We start from the raw sequence: 18,876 nt of genomic DNA, 5'->3' as shown, positions 1-18,876 counted from the left end.
TGGCAATGTGGGGCCTATGGATCTAACAGATTGGCGTAGTGCTTCCCAATGATAGGCATATACAAATACAGAAACTTTACTGACACTTTATTCAGGTTAATCAATCACTTCGGAAACACCAGCTCAAATTGAGCTAAAAAAAAAAATCCGTTATGTCTGCCATTTGATAGGTTAATCTCTGAACAGGGTCTTACCTGCTTAATTTCCCATTTCTCTGGATCGGAGATTTTTGTGAGACGTTTGCGCTCCAAAACATCATCCTCTACCTCAGGAGTGTTCACCAATGATAAGTTACTAGGTCTGTCAGGGTTCCTCATGGCAGCTTCCTCATTGCTTTCACCTCCAACATTACGCCGTCGGTTTGGATTTAGATCCTCTCCGGTCTCTTGATCTACATCCTAATGAGCCAGAATAAACCAGAAAAATTTAAAATCAAAGCAGAAATGATATTTTCTTGGATTTCAAATTTAAAGTCAGATAGTCTTTTCCATCCCCTCCCCAACTTGGGCATGGGTCAAACTTTAACCAGATTTGAACTTCATTTAAATATTCAAAATTGCAAATAATTACCTTCATACTTAAGCTTGTTTTGGACCCAGTGAATGATAACACTTTAATCTTTACTCTTTGACCTTTGCTAACAACATCAGCAACATTGGCTACACGCCCCTCTCGTCGAAGCTCAGATATGTGCACCAAGCCTTCCCATCGTTTTCTGAAAAGCGCAATGAAAAAAATTACTGGCAAGTTGACCACAATAATTATACATAATTCTACTTACATGGTGAATGATGTATTTTCAAATAATACTGTAAGCTCTACATTTCTTAAAACAGTTAATACATTGAAACACACCTGAGGAACGGTTGGTATCTGAAACATCCAAGAAAAACACAGATAAAAAAAATATAATCAATAGACAGGTTTGCAATTTTCATTTAAGTATTTCCATAAAATCAGTAATAGTATTAAAATTTTAGAGACAAAATCGACACAGAATTATATTACAAAATCATATGAATTCAAATCATGCTCCAAGGTACATAGAATCTAGGGCACCATTTCCCAGTAATAATTTTAACAAATATTTTAAAACATGATAGAGAAATAGGCTTCAATCATTTCCTGTTGCACTTGAGTCAATGTATGACATACTTTGCTTCCTTCTACCTACAGAATGCAAAGCAATGGTTTCCCCATGAAACTATCATAAATAAAAATTAATTTTGAGCAAACTTGAGCCTTGTAAACTTATAGAATTGGAAGAACACAAAGCTCAGCTCTAAAGACTTAAGTTACAAATTTCAATCTCAAAATACTTAAACAATTGTCTATTATTATTCCAAATGTATTTTTCCTCTATAACTTAAATAATCCTTTTGAACAAATGAGGAGACAGCTTGGCTATTATTTTGCAAGGGAAGAACAAGCCTTTTGTTCTAAGCACATCTGGATATCTCCTTTCACCATCCAGAACTTGGAAGCATTGGCTGAGCAGTATACATGGAAGGGAAAACACTCCTCCTTGCAGCAATAACTGTAAGAAACTATTTGACAGAAATTAAAACACTGAAGATTTGGGAATTTTTATTCGCATGCAGGAAACTGATGCAAAAGGGAATTTGTGACACGTGCCTTGAAATGTCATTTACCCAATATCAATATAGTCAAACAGTTTGCAGCATATTTGAAGTTTTTTTAATTTGAAAAATTATAATCATATCACTCAAATCCAATTTCTCAAGTGTTCACACTATTGTAATGACTTCTTACACTACCTGCTGCTTACTATACCTTAAACCTTCCAGCTGTACAAAACATCCAAACTGCATGATACTGGTGACTTTGCCGTTGTATATTTCACCAACAGATGGTTCTTCAGGTGGAGGCCTGTCGACATATCTTTCTTTCCTTTTCTCACAGCTCTTTTCTCTAGTTCTGAAACGTTCCTTATGATCTCGGCTTGGGCTCCGACTCCTGCTTCTGGATCGCCTGCTGAATTTACCTTTGTTCCGGTCTCTCGAGTGCGATCTGGACCTTGACTTGCGACGACGCTTCCGGTCCCGGTCTCTGTCTCTACTATGACTGCGACTCCTTTTCTTTTTCTTTACTTTTTCAGAGCTACGAATTAAAAACAATTCTACTTTTACAAACTTGAAATAAATCATGACAATATTTCACCGGACAAAGAAAAACATCGGAAGAGAATCATGAGAAAGGCAGAAATATGCTGACCTGAATATCAACACAAATCCAGTTTAAGGGTAGCTTATCAGTCTAATTAATGTCCTCTTGGAGAGGGAGTAGGTCTGAGATTACCATCTAATATTTATGATGGTAAACTGTCATTACATTGGCTAGTTTAATCAGTGTTACTGGTCACATTCTGCTTAATATATCAATTGACAAGGCTGGTGCTGGCAAGACATGGCAACATTTTGCAGGCAGCAAAAAATCTTTAACTATTCTACTAAATATACTTTTTCTGGGCTATGGTCACTGCAATCCGCAGCCTGTGATTTCCCTTTGGGAGTTGTACTTTTTAAGCCATCTGCATGAGCTGCTGTTTTTGCATTTTTCCTGAAGGATTCGGCGAACTGAACTCTCCAGATTGCAGGTACGGCCGCAGTGGCCATTGCTGGGTAGACTTTGAGCCAGGCTGAAGCAGTGGGGCCCAGGCCCGAGAGCAAAAAAAACAAACTGATGTTGAGCAGAACTATGCGACAAGCCAGACAAAGGTGAAGGACAAACTGATCTTCAGATGCAGCAATCAGGCTCCTGCATTGCCTGCAGTGCTGAACTGACTCCATGGCTGTGGAGTCAATTTCAAGATTCTGTGATTCATGTTGTGTATTACTTGCTTACTTTTTAAAAATTGTTTACATGATTTGCTCTTTTTCGCACACTGGATCCTTGACAATTTTTGTTGTGTGGGGTATTTCATGGATTCTATTGTATTGCTTCATTTTATAGCAGCCTACAAGACAATAAATCTCAAAATTGTATACAGTATATATACTTTGACAATAGGTGCAGAAGTAGACCGTTCGGCCCTTCGAGCCTGCACCACCATTCTGAGATCATGGCTGATCATCTACTATCAATACCTGGTTCCTGCCTTGTCCCCATATCCCTTAATTCCCCTATCCATAAGATACCTATCTAGCTCCTTCTTGAAAGCATCCAGAGAATTGGCCTCCACTGCCTTCTGAGGCAGTGCATTCCACACCCCCACAACTCTCTGGGAGAAGAAGTTTTTCCTTAACTCTGTCCTAAATAACCTACCCCTTATTCTCAAACCATGCCCTCTGGTACTGGACTCTCCCAGCATCTGGAACATATTTCCTGCCTCTATCTTGTCCAATCCCTTAATAATCTTATATGTTGCAATCAGATCCCCTCTCAATCTCCTTAATTCCAGCTTGTACAAGCCCAGTCTCTCTAACCTCTCTGTGTAAGACAGTCCGGACATCCCAGGAATTAACCTCGTGAATCTACGCTGCACTTCCTCTACAGCCAGGATATCCCTCCTTAACCCTGGAGACCAAAACTGTACACAATACTCCAGGTGTGGTCTCACAAGGGCCCTGTACAAATGCAAAATGATTTCCTTGTTCTTGTACTCAATTCCCTTTGTAATAAAGGCCAACATTCCATTAGCCTTCTTCACTGCCAGCTGCACTTGCTCATTCACCTTCAGTGACTGATGAACAAGGACTCCTAGATCTCTTTGTATTTCTCCCTTACCTAACTCTACACCGTTCAGACAATAATCTGCCTTCCTGCTCTTACTCCCAAAGTGGATAACCTCACACTTATTCACATTAAATGTCATCTGCCAAGTATCTGCCCACTGACCCAGCCTATCCAAGTCACCCTGAATTCTCCTAACATCCTCATCACATGTCACACTGCCACCCAGCTTAGTATCATCAGCAAACTTGCTGATGTTATTCTCAGTGCCTTCATCTAAATCGTTGATGTAAATCATAAACAGCTGTGGTCCCAATACCTAGCCCTGTGACACCCCACTAGTCACCACCTGCCATTCCGAGAAACACCCATTCACCGCTACCCTTTGCTTTCTATCTGCCAACCAGTTTTCTATCCATGTCAATATCTTCCCCCCAATGCCACGAGCTCTGACTTTACCCACCAATCTCCTATGTGGGACCTTATCAAATGCCTTCTGAAATTTGAGGTACACTGCATCCACTGGATCTCCCTTGTCTAACTTCCGGGTTACATCCTCAAAAAGTTTCAATAGATTAGTCAAGCATGATTTACCCTTGGTAAATCCATGCTGGCTCGGCCCAATCCTATCACTGTTATCGAGATATGCCACTATTTTATCTTTAATAATGGACTCTAGCATCTTCCCCACCACCGATGTCAGGCTGACAGGTTGATAGTTCTCTGTTTTCTCCCTCCCTCCTTTCTTAAAAAGTGGGATAACATTAGCCATTCTCCAATCCTCAGGAACTGTTCCTGAATCTAAGGAACATTGGAAAATGATTACCAATGCATCCGCAATTTCCAGAGCCACCTCCCTTAGTACCCTAGGATGTAGACCATCTGGACCTGGGGATTTGTTAGCCTTCAGTCCCATCAGTCTACTCATCACCGTTTCCTTCCTAATGTCAATCTGTTTAATTTCCTCTGTTACCCTATGTCGTTGGCCCATCCATACATCTGGGAGATTGCTTGTGTCTTCCCCAGTGAAGACAGATCTAAAGTACTTATTAAATTCCTCTGCCATTTCTCTGTTTCCCCTAACAATTTCACCCAATTCATTCTTCAAGGGCCCAACATTGTTCTTAACTATCTTCTTTCTCTTCACATACCTAAAAAAGCTTTTGCTATCCTCCTTTATATTCCTGGCTAGCTTGCATTCGTACCTCATTTTTTCTCCCCATATTGCCTTTTTAGTTAAGTTCTGTTGTTCCTTAAAAATTTCCCAATCATCTGTCTTCCCACTCACCTTAGCTCTGTCATACTTCTTTTTTTATTGCTATGCAATCTCTGACTTCCTTTGTCAACCACTGTGGCCCCTTTCCCCCCCTTGAATCCTTCCTTCTCTTTGATAATAAACGTTCTTTGAACTTTCTGCAGCAAGGGCCCATGGTCCACACATCTAAGTAGTTCCAATTTAGAGTTGCCCATAATTACATGGAAGTTTATGACACAGGGCTGACATTTGACTCATTGGTTCCATGCCAAAATGCACTTACATTTTAAAGTCACCCCAGTAATACCAACAGATTCCAGATTGATTGCAGCAACTGCTCACCAAGAAATTCTATTCCACGATACCAATATTATTCCTTTGCTTGAGAGGAGAAATGTAGATAATCCAGGAAATTATAGGCCTCATATCAGTGGTAGTACAGCTATTAAAGATCCTTAGAGATGGAAGTTATTCCCATTTGGAGGAACGTGGTCTGTTTAGAGACAGCATGGCTTTGTGTGGGGCAGGTCATGCCTTATAAACATCACTGAGGCTTTTTTTGGAGATGGTAATGAAGATAATTGATGAGGATAGGGCTGTGGATGTTTATGTGGATCTTAGTAGGGTATTTGACAAGGTCCCGCATGATAGGTTGATAAAGAAAATTAAGATTCATGGGATCTGTGACCAGGCAAGTTGGATTCAGAATTGACTTGCCCAGAGGTGTTTTGCAGGGATCCATACTGGGTCCTCTGTAAATGAGATATACAAACATCTTGAACAAAAATGCAGATGGGTCAGAAAGTAAGACAAGAAAATTGGTGGACTTGTGGACACTGAAGTCAAAGGATACAGGATATCCACTAGTTACAGTTATGAGCAAAGAAATAGCAGATGAAAGATACCCACCACCCTGTCATGCCATCTCTTTGCAGCTTTGAATTTGGGGAAGCGTGAGACATTGCACTTTTGAAAATCAAATGTATGGGGAAATCATAGTAAATGGCAGGATACTTAACAGCATTGATGTATATTGCTCCCTGAAAATAGCAACACAAAAAGATAGAATGGTAAAGAATACATGGGATGCTTGCCTTCATTACTAGGACCTGGAGTTCAAGAGTCAGGAAGTCATACTGCAGTATCATAAAACTTTGGTTAGACCGCACTTGCAGTACTGCATGCAATTCTGGTTGCGCCATTACAGGAAGCACATGGAGGCTTTGTAAAGAGTGCCCAAGAGATTTAGCAGGATGTTGCCTGGATTAGAAAGTATGAGCTATAAGGAGAGGTTGAACAAACTTCGGCTGTTTTCCCTGCAGTGAAGGTTAAGGAGAGACCCGATAAAGTTTATAAAATGATGACAGACATAAACATAGTAGACAGTCAGAATCTTTTCCCCCTCATGATAGAAATGCCAAGTACTAGAGGGCATAGTTTTATAGAATCAGAGGGGGAAAGTTTAAGGGGGAAATGGAAAATATGTTTTCTTTTATTTACACAAATAGGTGCCTAGAATGGGCTGCAGGGACTAGCGGTGGAAGGAGATACAATAGTGGCATTCAAAGACTTTCAGATTGGCATGTGACTGTGTAGGGACTAGAGGGATATGAATCCTGTGCAGGCAGATGAGATTAGTTTAATTTGGCATCACATTCAATTCAGATATGGTGGACTGAAGGGCCTGTCCTGCTCTTTCGAGTTCAATATTTCAATAACTCATTAAAAGTAAAAACTGCCTAATGGCTGCCAAAGTTAACCTTTTACTGACTTGAAAAGTATCCTACCATCAATTTATTTAACTTCTGAAATAACGCCTGGACTTTTCTTTATTTTTTTTTCTGCCAAGTCTCCCCATAAACATTTCAATTCTACTTAGATGGCTTAATTTTGAAAGAAAGCTCCAGATATGATTTTGGGTACTCTTTCTCAACAAGTTGATACTTCTGTCCTGCCTGTCATTGTAGTTTTTTTTGTGCAATAACTATAACTTTGATCTGAAGGGAGTAAAGTTGAAAGAGAAACTTCAATGTGAGAACAAGTTGAACCAGGTGAAAGTTGTGGTGAAGGGAAATTGGCTTGGTTTTGTAAAATAACTCAATACAGATGAGTAAACAGACCTAGGGCTTTTCAGTCAGGACCACTTATTACACATCATTTGGTATCTATTCCTAGTCTATTAAAAAAGATTATAAAATGTGTTTAATAGGACACTGTAAAAGTACCCGTGTTTGCTACTCTTTTTAATATCATTTTTTGATGGCATCAAGGCTTCAAGTTCCTTCAATGCATCTGCAGCCACTTTCAAATCATCTTCATCCAGTAAAGTCTGCAAAACAAAGAGTAAGTTTAGATTTTTTCAAAAAGACTTTTTAAAAGCCATGATTGCCTCAAATGCAACATAATTCAAGATCTCCAATGGGGTGCACCCTTCTAAGATTAATATGGAATATTGTACTGTTTGGACACAATTAGGTGGGTTGCAATTAAATTGATAGAATATCATGAAATGCACATACTAATTTAGTTGATGGCCACTCAGAAAGACTATCACTTGATGTCTACAGTAATAGATCATGAAAGAGTCCTATCTCAAATCACAGAAAATGGCTTTTATTTCATAATATTAAGTGGTAATTAGTTAAATGTGCCTACAGTGATACCAAGATAAAAACCTAAAAAAGTCAAAATTATTCAAACGCACTGACCAAAAATGACATCTTTGTAAATCTAATAGTATTGCAATACTATAATATTCATGAATATTACAAATATTCCAACAACTCCTTCAAATTACTTGAGATGTCCACATTGTTGAGTGTGAGAATGAGATCAGTGCACTAAGGAAGGAATTGCAAATTGCTTCAAATCAGAACTCTAATCTGATGAAAGGGCACCCCGAAAATGTTCATGCCTTTTCTCTTTCAGATACTAATCCCATCCACTTTGAATCACTGGAGAACAAAGATTTTGCTTCCTGAATATTTTTAGGTATATCTTATGGATTTTGGGCTGTTGATCATGAAAATACCATGAAATTTCCCAATAAAGCACTATTTTGTAAAAATCCCATATTATTTGTTATTTCAATTCATGATTCAAGTCAATTAAAATGTTGCCCACAATGCAAGCTGAAAGGTTTTCTATCTTGTCCAGGCATGCTTAGGCAGGGCAAATGCTGCATGGCAGGACAGGTTTTAGAAAGGCTACAAAAGCATTACACACACACACTGTTCTATGCATTGCGTCTGCATATATATTGGTTTGCGACCACATTGATGCGCATAGCATATTGTGAATACTACAGGAGTATCTGTGATAGTAAAATGTCTCGCCAAAGTTGCAACAGCCAATATATTTTCTGTTATATTTGTGGTGAGTATACGCTTAAATCTCAAAGATAAAGCACGACTCCTTTTATTAAAGAAGTCTATGAGCTCTAACTTTGGGTGTAAATTTGGCAACCAAGACAAAGCCTGAGGTCCTCACATTTGTTGCAGAACATGCGCTGTCAATCTTAGAGCTTGGCACAGAGGTATTTCTGAAAGCAACACGGTTTGCTGTCCCAATGTTATGGCGAAAACAGAAGGATCATGTGACAGACAGCTACTTCTGTCTGACCAGTGTGTCTGGTTTCTCTGCTAAAAATAAGAAATACATTGAATACGCCAATCTCCCTACTGTCATGGGACCGCATAGCAACAGTCTTGCTGTACTGAAGCCACCAGAGACATGGAGTCTAGAGGAGGCAGAAGATGCCATGATGCAGAAGCCAGGAATAAAAATGACACTGATACAGATTTGGAACACTTTATGTCGAGTGAGCCTCATCTGATAACTCAATCAGAGTTAAATGACACACACAAAATGCTGGTGGAACACAGCAGGCCAGGCAGCATCTATAGGAAGAAGCACTGTCAACGTTTCGGGCCAAGACCCTTCGTCAGGACTAACTGAGAGAGAGTATGAGATTTGAAAGGGGGCAGGGGAGATCTGAAATGATAGGAGAAGACAGGAGGGGGTGGGGTGAAGCTAAGAGCTGGAAAGTTGATTGGCAAAAGGAATACAAGGCTACAGAAGGGAGAGGATCATGGGACGGGAGGCCTAGGGAGAAAGAAAGGGGGAGGGGAGGCCCAGAGGGAGATGGAGAACAGGCAAGGAGTGATTGTGAGAGGGGCAGAGAGAGAAAAAAGGGGGGAGTAAATAAATAAGGGGAGGAGGGACATTAATGGGAGTTAGAGAAATCAATGTTCATGCCATCAGGTTGGAGGCTACCCAGACAGAATACAGTCAGCCCTCCTTATCCGTGAGGGATTGGTTCTGGGACCCCTCGTGGATACCAAAATTCACGGATGCTCAAGTCTCTTATTCAACCTGTCTCAACGCGGTGAACCTTAGGACCCAGCGGAACCCCAGACCTTATTTAACCTGTCTCAGTGCTGTGGACATTAGGACCCAGCATCAGAGCTCTGAATCCGCAGTGTTTCTCTTTGTGAAAATAATCATGATTGAAAATAAAGTGGAAATAATAAAGCGATCGGAAAGAGGTGAAACTCCATCAGTCAATGGAAAAGCGTTAGGCTACGTCGGTCAACGATCGGAACAACTTTAAAGAATAAGTGAGAAAGGCTCTGCCACAATGAAAGCTACAATTATTACTAAGCAATGCATTGGTTTAATTATTAGGTTTTGGGTTTTTGATCCTCCACATCAACCCAGCACGGTGGACAGCGCACTCGGGAGCGATCTGTCACTCGATCGAACTGGAGCCCGGCGCTGAAACATACATTCTTAGTGTTTTATATGCATTAGAAAGGTAAATTATGTACTATATACTAACAAATGTTTGATTAACTGAGGCTAAATAGTACCGGATATACTTTTTCCGACTTACTTAGTAAGAGAACTTCCAATTTTTTTCGATCCTGATCCACGATAACCCATGCACATCCTCCCGTATTCTTTAAATCATCTCTAGATTATTTATAATGCCTAATACAATGTAAATGCCATGTAAATAGTTGTTATACTGCATTGTTTATGGAATAATGACAAAATAAAGTCTGTACATGCTCGAACAATGAGTGCTGGAAGGGCACTTCCGGGTTTTTGCGATTTGCGGTTGGTTGAATTCGCGCATGCAGAATTCATGGATAAGGAGGGCCGACTGTATAAAGTGTTGTTCCTCCAACCTGAGTGTGGCTTCATCTTGACAGCAGAGGAGGCCATGAATAGACATATCAGAATGGGAATGGGACGTGGAATTAAAATGTGTGGCCACTGGGAGATCCTGCTTTCTCTGGCGGACGGAGCGTAGGTGTCCAGCAAAATGGTCTCCCAGTCTGCATCGGGTCTCACCAATATATAGAAGGCCATACCAGGAGCACCGGACACAGTATATCACACCAGCCAACTCATAGGTGAAGTGTCGCCTTATCTGGAAGGACTGTCTGGGGACCTGAATGGTGGTGAGGGAGGAAGTGTAAGGACAAGTGTAGCACTTGTTCCGCTTACAGGGATAAGTGCCAGGAGGGAGATCGGTAGGAAGGGATGGGGGGGGGGGGGGGAGAAGAATGGACAAGGGAGTCGCGTAGGGAGCGATCCCTGTGGAAAGCAGAAGTGGGGGGGGGAGGGAAAGATGTGCTTGGTATTGGGATCCCATTGGAGGTGGCGGAAGTTACGGAGAATTATATGTTGGACCCAGAGGCTGGTGGGGTGGTAGGTGAGGACAAGGGGAACCCAATCCCGAGTGGGGTGGCAGGCAGATGGGGTGAGGGCAGATGTGCGGGAAATGGGAGAGATGCGTTTGAGAACAGAGTTGACACTGGAAGAAGGGAAGCCCCTTTCTTTGAAAAAGGAAGACATCTCCTTCATCCTGGAATGAAAAGCCTCTTCCTGAGAGCAGATGCAGCGGAGACGGAGGAATTGCAAGAAGGTCATGGCATTTTTGCAAGAGACAGGGTGGGAAGAGGAATAGTCCTGGTAGCTGTGAGAGTCAGTAGGGTTATAGTAGATGTCAATAGATAAGCCGTCTCCAGAGATGAAGACAGAAAGATCAAGGAAGGGGAGGGAGGTGTCGGAACTGGACCAGGTAGATTTGAGGGCAGGGTGAAAGTTGGAGGCAAAGTTAATGACCAGGTAAATTTGAGCAGACCATGTTCCAAGCCTATACGGGTATCCGTCCCCCACTTTTCCTTCACTACTGAGCTCGTTAACTTCATTAACTTTGCCTCCAACTTTCACCCTGCCCTCAAATTTACCTGGTCCATTTCCGACACCTACACTCTGTCCGCCAGAGAAAGCAGGATCTTCCAGTGGCAAAAAAATTTAATTCCACGTCCCACTCCCATTTTGATACATCTATCCATGGGCTCCTTTACTGTCAAGATGAAGCCACACTCAAGTTGGAGGAACAACACCTCATATTCCGTCTGGGTAGCCTCCAACCTGATGGCATAAACATTGATTTCTCGAACTTCCGTTAATGATCCTCCTCCCCTTCTTACCCCATCCCTTATTTATTTATTCTCCCCTTTTTCCCTCTCTCCCCTTTTTTTTCTCTCTCTGCCCCTCCCACAATCACTCCTTGCCTGTTCTCCATCTCCCTCTGGTGCTCCCCTCCCCCTTTCTTTCTCCCTAGGCCTCCCGTCCCCTTCTCCAGCTCTGTATCCCTTTTGCCAATCACCTTTCCAGCTCTTAGCTTCATCCCTCCTCCTCCTGTCTTCTCCTATCATTTCGGATCTCCCCTCCCACTTTCAAACCTCTTACTATCTCTTCTTTCAGTTAGTCCTGACAAAGGGTCTCAGCCCGAAACGGCAAATGTACTTCTTCCTATAGATGCTGCCTGGCACTGCTGCGTTCCACCAGCATTTTGTATGCGTTGTTTGAATTTCCAGCATCTGCAGATTTCCTCGTGTTTGTGGAGTTAAATGACCTGGCCAGAGATTTGGGTTCATCAAAGACAAAAGCTGAATTATTGGGTTCAAGACTGCTAGGATGAAATCTGCTGTCATCAGGCTTATGAACGATTTTACGAAAGTGCTGAACGAGGAAAGTGAAGGAGTTTGCTATTTGAAACAAATGCTCCCTAGAATAACTGATGCTAAAATTAAGGCAGGCATATTTGTTGGTCCACAAATGATAGGCAATTCAAAGAACTTCCAGTGGGACCAGACCAAATCGCATGGAAGGCATTTGGGGATTTTGAAACTTGTCTTTGCAAACACAGAGCACCAAACCACGCACAGCTGGTTGACAACATGCTTCAAGCATACAAAACCATGAAGTGCAACATGTCACTAAAGATTCATTTTCCATTTAGACTTCTTCCCTGCAAATCTTAACTTCAGTGACGAGCATGGTGAAAGGTTTCACCAGGACATCACAAGTCACGGAAAGATGGTATCAGGGCAACTGGAATTCTGGCTGGCTGATTATTGTTGGACAATTAAGCAAGAAGCCTTAGACACTGAATACAAATAAAAATCATCAAAACAGTTTTACCTTAGTTAACTATTGCACAGTGTCAGCACCATCATGCAATTAAATTCAATTTATCAATAAAAGTTAATTTCATGTTTCCCCAAATTTCTACGTGATACAAGTAGTCTGAAATTATATTTGGGTTGGGCTTCAAGCAGTCTATCATCACAACCACAAAGAATTTCTGAGCAAGCACACTTCCATAAAATTTGCTGTCCAGTGATATTTGTTGTTTCCATTTCAATACAAGATAACAATAAATCTGCCAAACAGTTACCACTCCCCCCAATAAATGTACAAAATCTCAGTTGAATGCCTAAAAACTGATTCAGCTTTATTTATAACCGGTACATCAAAACATACAGTGAAATGCGTTGCTTGTGTTAGCAACCAACACACTCAAGGATGTGCTGGAGCATCCCACAACTGTCGCCACACATTCAGCGTCAAGATAGCACGTCCACCACGCAAGGCAGAACAATACAAAACACAAGCGACAAAATACAAACAGCAAAACGAGCCCTGTTCCTCCTTCCCACCCACCTACATACCCACGCACACACACAGTGCTCGAACCAGAACAGGCCATCTTCTTTGGCCTCGGACCTCCAGCGGACTAGGATTCGCAAACACTGGGCCTTCAACTTCCCTGCGGACTTGCAGAGATTCATAGACTCGGATCTCTCGCCATTGGGCCTTGATTTCTGATTGACCTTTGGGTTTCAATCTATTGTACTGACCCCAGGTCTCACTGATTACGATGAAGGAGGACCCTGAATACTATACATTGTACGCCAGACTCAATGATTTGCGAACCTAGTGAGTTACTGTCGCTTGTGCCTCCTGCCCGTATGGAACTCTGAACCCAGAACCAGCCAACAACATGCTGACTAGGGGGAACCTCCAGCATTTGACCTTGCTGGTCTGATATCTGACCACAGATGCCTTTTACCATACATCCACATCACTGGCCTTCAAACATAGTGAGGAGGATGGAGCAGAGGACCAGACAGCTCTGGCTCCCCTACATCACTGTCCCTAGGTTCTATCTGACCCCTTAACTTAACCCAAAACCATCCCTAAAAACCTAAAAGATAAAAGATAAAAGTCTGAGCCACAACCTCATCAAAGACGGCATCTTGGCGCCATCTTGTCTGGAAAAGTTAAAGGCATTTAAAGACTGGTAAACATCAACCAATAAGTTCCCCATTAAGGGTAAAAGTAAATGCAGAACTTACCCGCATCGATGGATTATCCGGCATACAAAGGGCGGGGAATAGCTCCTTCATTTTTTCTTTTTCTGATTTTTGTTTTGGTAATTCAGCTGCATGAAAGTATTAAGAAAAATTGAGAAGGAATTAGATAAACATTAAGAATAAAAATGAAAATAGGACAAAATGAACAGTTTTACAGTGACCAGAGCAGTTGGGACGGGCTGTATGACCTCCATCTGTGTTCTAAAATTTCACAGATCTCTGGAAACCTGTTCTACTGCACATGTACAAAGAGGGAAGGTGCTGTTTTTCTTACATTTGCTGGAGCTTGATGGCTTGGGTGGAGGTCGCATAGTCTGGATCAAACGTAACAAATTGCTGATGAGCGAATCCTGGAAAGTAACAGAAATTATGAACACAGTTAGTGCAAGCAATTAGAATCCACAATAAAAGTCACTTCTTGGATTAACACTTAGCAACATGCTACATTTGCAAGAAATCTGCAAATCATCAAAAGAAATTTGCTGGAATCTCAAACAAAAACAGTAAGCTCCAAGAACTCATTGGGTCAATCAGCATTTGTGGAGCCAAAAGATGAACGTCAACATTTTGGGTTCAACCCCTGTATCAGGACTGGAAACAGGAAATACTGCCATAATATTGTCACTGGCAAACAGAAACTGGAAGACCATTTCATATTTGGCTTGGATAGCTTACAACCCAATGGTACGAACACTGAATGCCCTACTTTCAGATAACCTACATCTCTGGCTCTCTCCTTCCTCACACTCACTTGTCCACTAGATTTTCCTTTCTTTTCCCTTTGTTCACCCTCTCATCCCCTTAACCTGCCTGCTTGGAATACCAGCCTGTAGCCCCCTACCTACTACTATATATTGGTAATCTTTCTTCTTCCCTCTCAGCCATGAAGCACCAATTTACACCTTTTGCTCCTACAGATGCAAACTGACTCATTCCAGCATTCTGTATTTGTTCTACTTCAATACTTGGCCAGCCACGACAACAAAGAAAGGCAGAAATAATGAGCCAACTACTTAATGATGATTAGTCATTCGTCAGTTTAAAAAAATGGATAGTTCAATTTCTGAGTTCAGAAGTTTTGACATTAAGAGGAGAATGTATTTAACAAAAATATTCCATTTATAAATTGGAACTAGTATTTCAGTGTGATTTTTAAACAGATGTTACACCCTTTATTGCATTAGGAAAAGGTCCATAAATTGTTTCAAGCAAGGCAGCTCAATGTTCCGGGATGTTGATGCTCTAGGTGTAACAGAGAGGCAGATAAGAGTGGAGGGGGTGCTGTCACTGTTTGGTCTATGATTTTGTTGATCTTTGGTTGATGGCAATATGCACCAGAAATAATGAATGAGTTATAAAATATACATTCCGCCCACAATTGAATTTCTAATATCAGCATACAGTATATTGCAAAGATGTTTCAAAAATTCCATTGCCTTTGCATAATACTATAGTGAATTTTTTCAAAGTAGTAGAAAAATTTATACAAGTACCAAACAAAAATGCTGAAAATACAAACTGGTCAGCAAAATGGTTAACATTTTAGCGGAGACCCTTTATCAATATTTCAAAAAGTAACGTTCCCTTTGTTCTTTCGGATGCTAACTTATCTTTAACATTTTTCTCTAACATTTTGCAGTTATACTTCAGACTTGTACCACCTTAGGTTTTACTAATATTTGCTAACAATTTTTTATCAGTTATTTATGATGCATTCGTAAACAGAATGTCTATAGTAATGAAAATATCAGAAAGTACATTGATAGCTGATACTTAGCATATAAAGAAAATTATGAATTTAGAAATACCAATTCTGTTTAAAACTTTACAAAAGCACTCTTTCACTAATGTTTGCATCTTAAAAGTATATTTCAGTGCTGCAGAAAAGGACAGCAGACTGGTTATAGGAAGACTTCCGTTGATTCAACACAGTCCAAAAAAATGACCCTTTTTGCCAGATTATCTTGAGGATTATGGAACATTCTTCATCCTTTTGTGTAAAAGGGATGGGTACATCAGTAAGGAACAAATCATTCTGTACAGAACTTACTGTAAACTCAGCTCCATTCTTTAGCAGTGCTACTTTGAAAGTATCAAAAGTAATATTCTTCTCAGCAAGACTGATGATAAATTCAGCTGGAAAAAGGAAAAAAAGGAAAACATTATATTGAAAAAGCCAGCACATAACACTGCACAATTCAATGGAAGCAAATCAAATTTAGCCTTACATTTGATAAAAAAACAGTAAATTTTGTTGATTCTGTCCCTAATATTGAGCACAATAAAAACAAACACATTCTCTAAGTGACAATCACAATGCACCAATTTAAGTGTTTTCCTCACGGGTAGCTCCTGTTGTATCGTTGGAGATGCAGATGTCAACAATCAATGACCAGTAAATCAGAATTCATTGACAAATATTGACAAGAACATCAGGAATGATTCCCCTATTCTTCACAGAACTATTGTTAAGAAAACATTAGCATCCATATGAAGAGTCAGGATGTGACATCTCCACTGGAAAAACAACAATTCCAAAAGACTAAATTTGTGCTCAAATCTCTATAACCTACAACCTCTTGACACAGGGGCAGTCTGGAACATCCAGGTTGCAAATTACACATGCAGATTCTGAAGTAATCAAGGTGCAGGAAACATAGACATTTCCAGTCACCAGAGGCTGCACCTGAAACCACTGTTGACATGTTCACAAAAGGATGGGCCTTACACCCAACACCCACAACTTGCCCACACTGTACAACCCTGCCCTTTGACAGTGAAGGTCATTGGTGAAATCCTTTAGAATGTGGACTACTTTTTCTATTTCTTGAACTACCTCTTAGTGAAGCCAGACAGCAATGATGAAATTTGTCATTCCCTTCAACACAACAGGACAGAGTTTGGTCCCCTTAGAAAAGAGATGAGGAGGAATTTCTTAAGCCAGAGGGTGGTGAATCTATGAAATTCATTGTCACAGATGGTTGTGGAAGCCAAATCATTGGGTATATTTAAGGTGGAAATTGATAGGTTCTTGATTAGTGAGGGCCAAATTAGTGTAACCAAAGGTTACAGGGAGAATAGGGTTGAGGGGAGAATATAAATTAGCCATGATCAAATGGTGGAAAAGATTCAATGGGTCACATGCCCTAATTCTGCTCCAACGCCTTACGATTTTATTTGATTTTCTTCAAAATCTCAGATCTGGCACAAAGCTCATGGTCTATCAGATAGCAGCACTGCCTGCCAACCTACACATCTCCAAAACCCAAAGTATATAAAGCAAGCACCCCTGAGTGCTGAAAAAATACCATGAGCACTATGAAAAATCTCAAAATTTACTGGATGATGAACAAACCAACCTAAATGTCTATTTGCAGGCCAACAGCCCCAATACCAAGAGCCAAAGGATATTGTTATTTACTTTGCGATGTAATGTCATTCTATATCCCCCAACACCAGCACTTATATTCCAAACCCTGTCACAAGGTAGACAGAGGAAAAAGAATGTGTTCAAAGCATCCTTATGGAAACTCTTGGAAATTGCAGGCCCAGCAATAAGAGAAACGGCTTTTTAATTGCACATGCTAGAATTTTGAAATAAAAAACAAACAAAAAAGCTGGAAATATTCAGTTGGTCAGCAGCATTAATAAACAGAGAAAATCGAAACATTGACCTGAAACTACTCCGCTGCAAAGTCTCAAGGTATGCTGAAGTTTTCCTCCAAGTCCTGAAACAGAGTTTAAATCGCGATATCAACAACTCCTCTCAACCCACCCACCCAACAAATGTTGCTCGGCTCCTCCAGATTCCGGCATCCACAGTCTCTTGTTTTTCCTGCAACATGGACGCTCTCCGTATATTCTGCCTGACCCATTGAGTATTGCTAGCACTTTCTGGTGTCATTCCCTGCTCAGGGCGAAGAAGGGGTCGAGAAACAAATGATACAAGCCCCCTGGGCCACCCTAGCGCAGGCCATCCTTACCCAGGTCCTTGTCGTTGATGCCCAGGTGGTTGTCTAGCTCAGTGCAGACCTTGGACACCAGCGACAGGTATTCCAGCTTACTCAGTTCCTCCAGCGCCACCTCCGCCATCTTCCAGGCCTTTCTCAGTACTTGCTCGTCCGAGAAAAACCTCATAAACTTCCCGTACGAGAAATCAAATCAACCTCTCTTCACTCAGTCGCCATCTTCTCGCAGACACAGTCAACTTTCACCTTTCACCTCATGACGCTGCGCCCGTTGCTCGGCTCCCACTCGGTTCTTTCCGGAGATCCTCGGGTGGAAAGTACAGCCCCGTCACCGCAAGGGGCCGCAGCGGAGCAGCGTGGCTCAGTTAAAGGAGACGATCGGCTCCGAGTTGTTTCCACGGGGCCAGCAGCACCTGCTCTTCGGCTCCTTCCCCACCATTAAAACAAAAAAATGTTTTCTGGACCACCATGTTCAAAATTCGTAGGTAGGACATAACCAGGGTTTGTACAGGTGCTTGCAAAACTTTAAATTATGAGAATTAAAGAATTATGAGAACCATGAAGCTTGATTCAGTGTCTCAAGCTCACTTTCCTGGCTAATTACCACTTTCTCTGACAATCACCCCCCCCCCCCCACTTCAAGGTACAACATAAGTTTTATACAGAAGGAAACTTTCGAATGATAAATACGAACAGGAAATGGATATTTATAAACACCCACAAGAGAAATTAAACAGATTTTTAAGATTAATAGTATCAGAATCAGGTTTATTATCACCTGCATGTGACGCGAAATTTGTTAACTTAGCAGCAGCAGTTCAATGCAATACATAATCTAGCAGAGAGAGAAAAAATAATAACAAATAAAATAAAACATAATAAATAAACAAGTAAATCAATTACGTATATTTAATAGATCTTAAAAATGTGCAAACACAGAAATAGTGTATATTAAAAAAAAGTGAGGTAGTGTCCAAAGCTTCAATGTCCAGAGGGGAAGAAGCTGTTCCTGAATCGCTGAGTGTGTGCCTTCAGGCTTCTGTATCTCCTACCTGATGGTAACAGTGAGAAAAGGGCATGCCCTGGGTGCTAGAGGTCTTTAATAATGGACACTACCTTTCTGACACACCGCTCCCTAAAGATGTCCTAGGTACTTTGTAGGCTAGTACCCAAGATGGAGCTGACAAGACTGACAACCTTCTGTAGCTTCTTTCGGTCCTGT

The 18,876-nt window shown here is 41.1% G+C and overlaps 1 protein-coding gene across 2 annotated transcripts in view; it reads right to left on the bottom strand.

The window, feature by feature from the left end:
- Positions 1-17,904, bottom strand: part of dhx8 (DEAH (Asp-Glu-Ala-His) box polypeptide 8) — a 60,586-nt gene extending 42,682 nt beyond the window's left edge. The window contains exons 1-8 of one of the 2 annotated variants that reach the window (XM_059956528.1): positions 17,670-17,904; positions 15,737-15,822; positions 13,961-14,036; positions 13,669-13,754; positions 7,174-7,277; positions 1,795-2,121; positions 571-715; positions 195-398 (exon numbers count right to left, since the gene is read on the bottom strand). In XM_059956528.1, the coding sequence (XP_059812511.1) occupies positions 195-398; positions 571-715; positions 1,795-2,121; positions 7,174-7,277; positions 13,669-13,754; positions 13,961-14,036; positions 15,737-15,822; positions 17,670-17,823 (1,182 nt within the window). In that variant the 5' untranslated portion in view covers positions 17,824-17,904. Of the gene's footprint in view, positions 1-194; positions 399-570; positions 716-855; positions 1,763-1,794; positions 2,122-7,173; positions 7,278-13,668; positions 13,755-13,960; positions 14,037-15,736; positions 15,823-17,669 lie in introns of those variants that run through there. The other variant, XM_059956529.1, reaches the window with a different exon arrangement.
- Between the last annotated feature and the right edge of the window lie 972 nt (positions 17,905-18,876).

The sequence above is a fragment of the Hypanus sabinus genome, chromosome X1 (assembly GCF_030144855.1).
Source record: "Hypanus sabinus isolate sHypSab1 chromosome X1, sHypSab1.hap1, whole genome shotgun sequence".
Classification (NCBI taxonomy): domain Eukaryota; kingdom Metazoa; phylum Chordata; class Chondrichthyes; order Myliobatiformes; family Dasyatidae; genus Hypanus; species Hypanus sabinus.
This window is presented reverse-complemented; position numbering and strand designations above follow the sequence as displayed.